General features: G+C 53.2%; 1 protein-coding gene across 2 annotated transcripts; it reads right to left on the reverse strand.

Moving 5' to 3' along the window:
* Nucleotides 1-80: 80 nt before the first annotated feature.
* LOC119219907 (receptor-type tyrosine-protein phosphatase-like N) lies at nucleotides 81-10,148 on the reverse strand. 2 transcript variants are annotated; one of them, XM_037475419.2, is made up of 21 exons: nucleotides 9,982-10,148; nucleotides 7,098-7,148; nucleotides 6,005-6,097; nucleotides 5,647-5,906; nucleotides 5,197-5,560; nucleotides 4,692-4,883; nucleotides 4,558-4,583; nucleotides 4,396-4,469; nucleotides 4,025-4,083; nucleotides 3,869-3,936; nucleotides 3,500-3,712; nucleotides 3,132-3,407; nucleotides 2,901-3,048; nucleotides 2,737-2,810; nucleotides 2,481-2,558; nucleotides 2,211-2,330; nucleotides 1,905-2,071; nucleotides 1,380-1,433; nucleotides 1,225-1,289; nucleotides 1,067-1,140; nucleotides 81-948 (listed from the first exon to the last, which is right to left on the reverse strand). In XM_037475419.2, the coding sequence occupies exons 1-21, from the start codon at nucleotides 10,058-10,060 to the stop codon at nucleotides 877-879; spliced, it is 2,607 nt and encodes an 868-aa protein (XP_037331316.2). In that variant the 5' UTR covers nucleotides 10,061-10,148; the 3' UTR covers nucleotides 81-876. The 2 variants fall into 2 exon arrangements, with proteins under 2 accessions (XP_037331316.2, XP_037331307.2); XM_037475410.2 differs by having other exon boundaries at nucleotides 3,132-3,422.
* Between the last annotated feature and the right edge of the window lie 698 nt (nucleotides 10,149-10,846).

The following is a 10,846-nucleotide window of genomic DNA, read 5'->3' on the forward strand; positions in this document are numbered from 1 at the left end:
ATTTCATATGGATTCAGCACATATTCACATTAAAAGAGATGTTTATAAAGTGCAGATAGTCAGAGAAGTCACACCAGTGATTGCAGCAGTTAAACACAAACATATTTAATTAATGTCTCACAGATAACAAAAAGCTTTTCTTTTCAGAGAATAGCATTTATTTTAATTTTTTTTATTTCTTTTTTGTGACTTGCGTGAAGTAAACAACAACACATCCAAAGACTGAAACGGACTGAGCAGCAACGTGAAGAGAAACGTGCTGCCAGGGAGTCCGTTTCCTGCAGGAGGCGACACACCAGTTCCTCTAAAATCCTTTTTTTCAAATCATTGGGCCTCCAGGCCGAGACCAGAACCAAACATGGTGACCACACACTTCCCCCAACGAGAGGAATGTTTTAAGCAAGCTCGCTTCAGGCAGTATCAACCCTCTGTGGCTCGGTGATGCATTCAGGGTCAGTCACGCCATGCAGGTGATGCAGTCAGGGTCAGTCACACGGTGCAGGAGATGCATTCAGGGTCAGTCACACGGTGCAGGAGATGCATTCAGGGTCAGTTACACGGTGCAGGAGATACCTTTAGGGTCAGTCACGGCGTGCAGGAGATGCATTCAGGGTCAGTCATGCCGCGCAGGTGATGCATTCAGGGTCAGTCACACGGTGCAGGACATTCATTCAGGGTCAGCTTTTATATTAGGACTCAGAAAGTCCCTAAACGCATCACATCTGGACCACAAATTAGTGCATAAATCCTTACTAACTTATAAGTTGATTTTTATTCTTTATCTTTCAGGAATTTCAGATTTTTTATCATGGAAATCCTCATCAGAGAGAGGAGAAGGCAGAAGTCAGTGGTCAGAGGTCAGAGGACCTGATGGTTTCACTGGGGCAGAGCTTTGAGGATGGCGTTGACCTCCTCAGCGACGGCGGTCAGGGCGAACTCAAACTGATCCTGCAAACAGGGAGAGAAACGTCATCCTGCAGCCGTAGCGGCATACGGGTCAAAGGCCAGGGAGGAAATAAAGGTCGTGTAGGTCATTGAGATTACTGAGGGCCTCAGAGGGACTGACCTTGGTGCGGACCATCCCGGGCCTCTGGTCCCGGACGTGCTCCAGCGTCGCAGCAATGTCGATCTCTTTCACACCTGCAGGTCGACAGGTAACATCCATAAAAACTACAGAAGGAAGATTAATAACCTTTTTATTTGGACTCACGGCGTGCACTTCACCTTTAGCCATTCGGTTGAGGACCATGTCAATCAAGATGTAAGTCCCCGTGCGGCCTGTGCCGTTGCTACGGAAACAGAGCGAACTCGAATGAACAAAAGAAACCCGCAGACCTGATGTTTTTGAGGATTATTTCTTGATTTGAGCCACGGTTTACCTGCAGTGCACGATGATGGGACAGGAGCGTCCTCTGTAGCACTTGTTCACCTTCCTGGAGAGAAGAGACGAGAACTTTTAGTTTCCCTCAGAGGCCTCGTGACCTCACACATGTAGCACCGGTGTCATACAAGTAAAACACGTGTACTCCACTTCCATGAGCAGTAAATAACAGTGTGAGGAGACGGATAGATGTGGATATGGGGGTTAAATGGGAGCGGGGGGGGGGGGTAGCTGGCGATGGACCTCCTGCTGCAGCCACATCAGTCCATGATCATTTTTGTGACTATGCAACTGGAGCCAGACTACTAGTTGCAAACCACAAGAATGACACAGACAGATATGTTGAAAAATAAAAGCGAGGACCCCAGTGGCCTCATCGCACCGGGGGGGGGCTAAGATCAAAGTCTCTTCTGCATCATCACACATCCTTTCACACCAGCGTTTCAGCACTGATAGAGGTTCTGCGACACATTCCCAGTCCCTTCTTTTCGTTGGTGGGGGGGGGGGGGGGGAGTGGTGGTACCTGCGGAAGTCCAGCAGGGGGCGCGTGGACGGCGGGATGCCCTGAGCCGGCCAGCTCAGGAAGTGGAACTGAGTCAGCGTCCTGGTCTCCTGGGTCATCACGTTCTTCAGGTAGAAGCTCCGCACCAGGAAGTCGTTGCACCAGATGTGCTCCGAGACCAGGTTCACCTGGGGGGGGGGGGGCAGATGATGGAGCGGATGGGATCCTCCTGCTTCTCCACTTTCTTTCCCCCTTTGACTCCCCCTCTGTCTCTCCCTGCATCTCACTGCTTCCCCCCCCCCCCCCAACTGTGTCTCCCCCCCTCACCTCGTAGATGTGGTAGAGGGACGAGCCCTCGTCGGGCCAGTACCGGTCACACTGCTTCTCTCCGTCCTCCACCAGCGCCGTCAGCATCACGATCACCGTGCAGCCGTTCTCCCAAACCATCTGCAACGCACATTCTCTTCATGCATGCTTTTTAAAAGAACAATCTGCGGGTATTCTGTGAGGGACACAGCGTGCTCCTGGTTAGGAGGGGGGGGGGGGGGGGCATTGATGCGATCCGCTGGTCATTGATGAACGTGTTGATGGACCGACCTGCCAGAAGTCAGAGATGGTGTGGGACAGGGGGCCCTGGGTGGCGATGTAGGCCGGCATCCGGGGGTCGTGCTCAATCTGAAAGGGGAGGGGAGGGGTTGTGAAAGGTTAGAGAGGGGCCAAAGGTCACTGTGGAGGCCACAGCTCTGATGTTTTAGTCGTAACCCACCGCATCAATATCACTTTATCTAAATACATACTTAAGCACTGCACTCTCAGCTAGTTGCCACGGCAACCACCAGCGCGACGTACTCACTATGGTGCTGGCGTTGACGTAGTCGGAGCGCGAAGGGTTGACCTCCGGCCTCAGCTTCACCCTGGCGTGGTCATCTGAGGGAAAGCAGTGAGATTAGAACCCTGAACGTGCCACCTGCCCCTCACCGATACCCAGATGCCCCGGGCCTCGCGCTCCACACTCACAGGGCACGGAGGCGGAGCAGCGGTTCTTCTTGGCGTTGGCGTCGCTCTGAGCCAGCGAGACGGCGCTGGGCTCGGCCTGGTAGGAGCAGAGCGCCTCCCACTCCTTCATCAGGCGGTCCTTGTTCCTCAGGTGGTCCTCCATGTAGGCCTGCGGGACCACTTGACATCTCAGAACACCGCTGCCCCACCGTGACACGGCGCGCGTTATGATCGGGGACGCCCGGTACCGACCAGTATCATGTGACCCGTGGAGATGTCCATGTTGGCCTGGGCCGGCTCCTCGCACCACGACGGCGTGCTGCTGTGCGAGCTCGGGCTGGGCTGGGCGCCGTCGCTGAACTGGGACGACACGCTGCTCACTCTGGAGTCGCCCCCTCCGCCCGCCGCTGCCCCGCCCGCCACGCCAGCACCTCCTCCTTTTACCCCCCCTGCTCCTCCGCCCGCTCCTCCCACGGCGCCGAGGGCGGCGGCTTCCAGCCGGCCGAAGGCCCCTTTGGAGGCCGCGCGCTGGCGACACAGGTCCTGGTGATATACACGTATATATATATTATATATGCCCAGTGATACCTCACACCGAGACGTCTCACCCCCCTTCTCACCTGGTACTCCTGGTGGGTGAAGCCCCCCCCCTCGGGTGCCAGGCCCAGCGTCTTGGCTGCCAGCCGGTGGGCGTGGCGACGCAGGCAGGCGATGGTCATGGCCCCCACCAGGACGCTGCCCATGCAGGCCATGGCCACCAGGGCGGCGAACACCCAGCTGGAGCGCCTGGGCTCCATCCGCGTTGCCAGGGGCAAGGACTTCCCATCATGCCTCTGGGGCGGGGAGGGGGGGGGGGGGCAGAAAGATGGAAGAGACATCAATGAGTGATTTTCTTAATTCATCTGCGGAGCTGCAGACGTCCGTGGAGAGGAACGTTAAAGGAACATCGTAGTCTCCTCATAGCTACATCTGCGGCCTACATCACCCACCTCTCCTACGTCGCTCTGCTGCACCGTCAGGCCCGTCTCGGTCTCCGGCTCCATGTTCTTCTCTGCTCCTGCGGGAACAAAGAGAAGCCTCAGACCTGCAGCACTAGGCTGGTACGGACTCAGCGTGGCCGCTGCACCACTCGGACTGTGTCGTACCGGCCGTCAGGCTCTTGGAGCCGGGTCCGGTTCTGAAGGTGATGGAAGGTCCGACAGTGCTGAAGACAAAACAAAAAGATCCACACGGGTTAAGCACAAAAAGTACATTCCACTATTTATTTATATTCTTTTCATAGTCTCTAGAACTTTAGAAATGACAATTTGACGTATAAGGAGCTTATAAAAGCTGTTGTTACAGATTAAATCTATCTGAGGATGTACAAGTACAGCTCAGTTAAGTTTTCACTTTGAGGTCATAGGTCAGAGGTCACTAACCCTAACCCAGGTGAAGAGGAGGAGCAAAATGACCAGAGGGAGAGGCCCATCCTCTCTCCAACACACACACACACACACACACACAGACTCTGTACCTCTGATTGGTGACGGTGTTGGAAGGAGGAGCCTCAAGGGCGGCCATCTTGAACGCCATTGAACCCTCTGTAACCTGTTGAAAAGAAATAAAGATGTTCCATTTCGTTTTGCTTTTTACAGTAATATTTACTTTAAAGACGTATTGTCAGGAACACGCTCACCTTTTTTCTTGTGGCGGCATATTTATCTGAATGGAAAACAAACACGTCAGACACAACGTGTTAGGACACAATGTTTAACCCTGGGGGGGGGTTAGCGCCCTCCCCAGTATCAGTGGAAGGGGAAGCAGACCCACCTGTGGCCTGTTTGGGGGCGTAGGAGCTCTCCAGCTGCTTCAGAGAGGCCAGCGGGTCGACGCTGTGCTGGGGGGACTGGTCCCGCAGGTCCTTTAAGTCCTTCAGGTCCTGCGGGTCCTTCAGGTCCTCCAGGTCCTCCAGGCCCAGGCCGTAGTGGTGGAGCAGCAGAGAGAGCCTCTGCAGGGAGCGCTCTGAAACCACACAGATGGAACTGGACTTACTCCTTCACCTCCTCCACAACAGTCTTTAAAGACTTCCACGTAGAAGAGCCTGCATCCACAATAATCAAATAAATCAATACAACAATGCGTGCTTAAATTGGATGTTGCAGCTGGGAAATATGTGTCAAATCTTAAAATTATTAAATAATACAATTTGATATTTTGCTGGGTAGCTTAGGGATTTATTCATGAGGATTAATTAATAATCTGAATCATTAACTAACCTAAGTAATTCACCACGTGTTCATAACATGAAATATTTAGTAGGCATTTCTTCTCTCACCATCCAGGCCGGACGGAGCGCCGCCCGCTTCCTGCTCCTTGCTCTCCTGCGGCTTGCTGAGCCGAGCCTCCTGGGAAACGTAGTCCTCGCCGTAGTCCAGCGGGAAGTCCAGCTCGGGGAAGAAGGAGGAGGACAGCGAAGAGGGCGGTCTTGCGGCCGGTGCTACCCCCCCCCTGTGGCGGGAGAGGGACTGCACAGGCGAGGAAGAGGAGGAGGAGGAAGGGGAGGTGAGGTAAAAAGAGACCAGGTCCTGGAGAAGCTGGCGGTCTCGGTCCAGAGGGTTTCCCTGGGACCCGGAGCGGGAGGGGCCTGGATCTTCATCCAGGGAGTTGAGGGAGCGCTCCTCTTCCTCCTGGAAGCCGTACTGCGTGCGACACACGGAGAGCAGAGTGAGTCCTCTGACATCAGGACTACTTCAAGACAGTAACAAGACGTCCTCGTCCCCCCCACCTGGGGAAAGGTGGGAGGGCCCAGCGGGGGCTTCTGCATGCGGACGGAGGACCGGGAGGGGTCGAGCATCATGTAGTCCGCGTACTGCTGCGCCACCCCGGGGTCAGCCGGGCCCTCGGGCCCCCGGGGCCTCCGCTGACTGGGGCCCGACATCCTGGGAAACACCACCTTCAGCTCCTCGCTGAGGCGTGGGCGCGGCGCCTGGCGCTGGAGGGGCTCCTCCTGGAGGTCGGCGGCGGGGACGTCCTTCCAGGTCAGACCTGAGCGGCGAAACGGAGAAACACAGGGGGTCACCGACCCTCAGCCGGAGGCCTGAACCCCCCCGCACCCGTCACACCCCCCACCCGAGGAGACTCACCTCGCACCATCAGGGCTCTGAGCAGGACGGGGACGGGGACCTGGTACGGGCCGGGCTCCTGGCGAGGAGTCCGGCACCGCCCGAACAAACCGTCTGCACAGGGAGAGCGAGGAGGAGGTTAATAGGATGTGATGCTACACACACGCACGCACACACACACACACAACTATCATCATTACAATTATTATTATTTACTCAAACAAAACACCGCTGATGTCACTGAGACACAAAATATACATTAGTCGTATAAACAACTGCAAATATGCACGTACACAACAGAGTACACAACCCCCCCCACACACACAACACTTACACACAGCGCTGTGTGTGTGTCGAAGGCCGGGGGGGGGGGGGGGGGGTGCGATGGTGTGTGTGTGTGTGTGTGGGGGGGGGGTGGTGGTGAGTCATCACCTCTGTCTCTCTCCATCGCTCACATACATACACACACACACACACAGGTCGTTAGGCCAGTGATGTCACTGTTGTCATAGCGACGGCCAGGAGGAGCTGTCATTGGCTGACGGAGGCTGACGGAGGCTGACGGAGGCTGACGGAGGGAGACCTTGTTTACGTTGCACTCTCACTCTCTTTCTCCACGTCATGCATCAATAATGGACCAGGCTTCGATGCACAGGTGCGCGCCCACGCAGGTGCACGCTCCTGTTATGACCCCCCCGCCCACGGCAGGAGGAAAGCAGGACGCCGTGGCGACGGACTGTCTGCTGGCTGCGTGATGGACGGGAGGCTTTCTGAAGCGCCAGCTGGGACCGCTCACTATTGGTCGATTTAATAAACCCGTCACGCTGCATTCAGGGTACCGTGAATAAGAGCTTCCTATGGGGGGAAGAAAGTGTCTGTCAGCCTCCCAGAGGAGGACATCTGGGAGGTGTTGATGTGGCCTCATGAACGTGTGTGGAATAAAAGTAATAGATATATTTCACTTCTTCTGACTCTAATGGACCTGGAGGACCTTAGAGCACTTCTCTCTTTTCTGCAACCATCAAGCTTCAGGTCTCCCGGCACACAGCAGAGCTTCAGCGGTGAGGATTGATCTGATCAATCTGATCAGGTGATCAATCCGAGTGGAACTCACCATCGGTGCACAGCTGGCCTCTGGGACAGAGCTTCTTCTCAAACAGACAACCTGGAGACACAGACAGCAGACATGGAAGCACGAGTTACACTGTGTCCACCTGAAATCATTAATTATCAAACGTCTCATATGTCACAGTGGATTTTAAGGCTTTGACTCAACAGAGTGGAAACAAACTTTCTGAAACTCTGCGATGACATTCAAACATGTGCGTGTGCTCTGTTTATCTTCTTGTGTGTTTCATTCACGTCTCCATGGATGATGTTCCAGGAAACCTGCGTTTCTATCTTGATGTTCCGTGTCAGATGGGAGCCACAGAGCCATAAAGCAGCTTCTCCCACAGGAAAGCTTGTTTGAGTAAGAGATGAAAGGGATTGGCTACACGGCGTCCCAGTGTGCTACAGACCAAAGAACACTATCGCACCAGGAGGGAATGTTCCTCTACTGAAAGGTCAGGCGTCACCATGACGACACAGAGTACCTGTGCAGCTATCAGGGAATCTCCATTATGAGGAGAGGGAGAGCTCCTGCACCCATCTCTCCCTCCCTGTCCTCCATCCATCCCTCCTCCCTGTCCTCCATCCATCCCTCCTTCCTGTCCTCCATCCATCCCTCCTTCCTGTCCTCCATCCATCTCTCCTTCCTGTCCTCCATCCATCCCTCCTTCCTGTCCTCCATCCATCTCTCCTTCCTGTCCTCCATCCCTTCACCCATCCCTCCCTGTCCTCCATACTCCACCCATCTCTCCCTCCATCCCTCCCTGTCCTCCATCCATCCCTCCTTCCTGTCCTCCTCCCTGTTATCCACCCCCTTCCTCCTCCCCCCGCTGCCTCTTCTCTTTACCTAGGAGGTCTCTCTCCTCCCTCCTTTTTACACTATTAGTACTAATATCACACTGTAAATAAAGTCCATACTTGAGGTCAAATGTGTTTTCAGTAATTTGCAAAAGTCAAAGTTCTCCTTAGCGGAGCCAGGTATTTGTACATGATGTCACACAGGTGATGGATTAAAAGAACAGGTGCATTCTTGTGTATGTTGCTCCTGAAAGACGTTTTAATCCTCAGCAATAAACTCCCCTCGTTCTCGCTTCCCTCTCACAAGCATCTTTCTCCTTAAACTAATGAGAGAGAGCTCCTGAGGAGGACGTGTCTCCACCTGGGCAGATGTTCCTCTCATCCTTCCTAAAGTCTCATCACTTCATCTTCAGAGACTCTAATAGGCTGCATCTGTCTTTCCTGACTTATCTGCAGTAGCATAAGCGTGACCTCTTCTTGCGCTCTAATAATCTTCTCCGAGTTTGGAGTTTACAGCGCTGTTTCTTTGAATCATGGAGCTTATCTTCACTATAATGAACCGTAAACTTTTGGAAAGCCGTAAATCAACAGTAAAAGTAGAAGTGGAGCTGAGTCGCGAAGGTCAGCGGATGACTCACCAGCGCTTTGAAAAGGAGAAAGCAGAAAACACAGCTGGCTTAAAATGGGTTTTACATACTGAAGATGACTCATCAGCTCCCTCCCACCATCATCAGCATCATCACCACCACCGCCAATGATCCGCATCATCCTTTTATCATCCATAACGCCGCTGTGCGAGAGGCAGGCCGACGGAGGAGCACCATCACAGCTGGGTGGTGCGGCCCGAGGGGCAGCGGGGTTAGAACCCAGCTCAGAGGACCTTCACCCAGACGCCGCTAATCAGACTGGGACACGCTTTAAAAACAATAATGTTCTGACTCATTCTCACTAAATGTGGATTAATCCGCCGCTAAACGCAGATCCAACTAAAGCAACACTTCCTTTTCTTTGATTAAAGCAATTTTATTCAAGATGTAATTATATATAAGAACACTAACACAAAAATACAGAAAGAACAGAGTTTATTCATATATTTTCATCTTCCAAAAACACTGTCCTGTCCCACTTAATAATATTTGATGTTAACGTGAAGCGGTGGAAACCCCTTTAGATCCACCAGAGATGGATGTGAGATGAAAGCGTCTCACGTGTCGCAGTCCATGTGCACGGAGATGTTATGAGTCACATCTCAGACGTCTCATTCCTGCAGGCTTACAGGTGTGTGTGTGTGTGTGTGTGTGTATATATATCACAGGTTGAGAGGACTCGTCATGTTCTATATTCTATAACCTGTGAGGCATGAGTGGTTTCTTGAGATGGTTTTCAGTGCTGAATTATTTATTTGTGGGAGCAGAGTCGCGGCAACAGGTTCCCTAGAAAAGATGCTTTCAGCTGCAGTGGGGGGGTGGGGGGGGGGGGGGGGGAGCTTATTGCTTTACCTCGTCTCGTAATTAGGATTATTCATACATTATATCCTAACCGCCTTGCATGGTGAAACCTTATCTGGATCGATGATGTCTGGGGACACACTTTACATCCATAAGAGTCTTAATACTGTTATTGTCTGCGTGGTAATTATGCGTGCTGCTCGCGGGCATGAATCCCGCACACATCTCATTCACTTTATTTGGTCAAATGGAAGAATCTCTGCAGCAGATGACTTAAATAAAGGGAGAGTCGCTCTCTCCGGTTTCATGTGTCAGGGTCTCTCCCTCCTGCTGCGCGTGTGTCTGTTGTTGTTGTTGTTGTCGTGGTTGCAGGGCTGAACTACACAACGATTAAACGCATGCCCCCGCAGACCCGCGGCTCTGACGCACCGCCGCGCGAGGTGAACCCTTTCATCTCAACAATCCTCCTTCAGATCGAACATCGACAAACATCCGGCTGCTGGAGAAGATCAAACAACACCGAGTGACGCGAGGTGCCTGCAAGCCTCCGGTTACCATGGGAACCCCGAGCGGGGCGCTCACCACCGGGAGAGTCGCCCTGCCTTTCAGCCCGTTACCGGGCTCCGGTACTCCGCGTCTTACCGTGTCGGGCGGCCGCGCACAGCCGGCAGAAGACGGTGAGGAGCAGGCAGAGAGCCGCGCAGAGCCGCGGAGACCTCATGGTACGTCCACCGGAGCTTCTACAGGCGCTCCATCTGCTGCTGCTGCTGCTGCTGCGGGGAGGAGGGATGGACAGGGACTGGGGAGGGTGGAGAGGATCGAGCGGGACTGGGGAGGGCGGAGGGGGGCGGTGGGGGTTAGTGGGTGAGATCGGGACAAGTAAGACCACAGGAGGCGCCACACTGCAGGAAATATCCAACGAGCAGAGCTGGTAAAAACACTGTGGAGGAAACCGATTATTTACCAGAGTGAAGCGTGCAGAAGAAGAGCCCCGTGTTCACATTGCAGAGGCTTTATGAGAAGGAGCCTTTCTGGGGCTTCAACAAGTTTATCAAAAGCTTTTTGATATATTTCATATCTTTGATGCAAAGTTACTTGGATCACTGCTGAACTGATCGGATTCCTCCTGCCTTGTTTATCACTGCAACGGGTGCAGGTTACAATATTGTTATTCAACTTATTTTTGAGGAACGAAGGCCCTTTAAGATGGTGGTTGTGGCATTTTATCAAAACAGCATTTACTGAACAATAACCTAATATGTGCTTCCTAAAGGTATTTCAGCCTGGGTCATGTGGCAGAGTTCATTTCTTGCAGTGTTGCCTCTCCTGCATCACGTCTGCCTCGTTTGGCTCACGAGTCCTTCTCCGCCTGCCAAAGATCCATCAGACACTTGGCAGGTGTTCCTCCCCGTTTGATTAAAAGTGAGCAGGAGAATGAAACCCCAGCAGGATGGAACCTTCTACGAGGAGAGGTGGGACAGAAAGAGGAGATAACCCACAACCTTTC

The sequence above is a fragment of the Pungitius pungitius genome, chromosome 3, assembly GCF_949316345.1.
Source record: "Pungitius pungitius chromosome 3, fPunPun2.1, whole genome shotgun sequence".
Taxonomy (NCBI): Eukaryota; Metazoa; Chordata; class Actinopteri; order Perciformes; family Gasterosteidae; genus Pungitius; species Pungitius pungitius.

Excerpts from the sequence above, each read along its gene's own strand:
- LOC119219907 (XM_037475410.2), bottom strand. The coding sequence starts at position 10,060 with ATGAGGTCTCCGCGGCTCTGCGCGGCTCTCTGCCTGCTCCTCACCGTC. Across the intron at positions 7,149-9,981 it reads GTGCGCGGCCGCCCGACACG|GTTGTCTGTTTGAGAAGAAG; the intron begins GTAAGACGCGGA and ends CTGTGTCTCCAG. Across the intron at positions 4,470-4,557 it reads ATGCCGCCACAAGAAAAAAG|GTTACAGAGGGTTCAATGGC; the intron begins GTGAGCGTGTTC and ends TCTTTTCAACAG.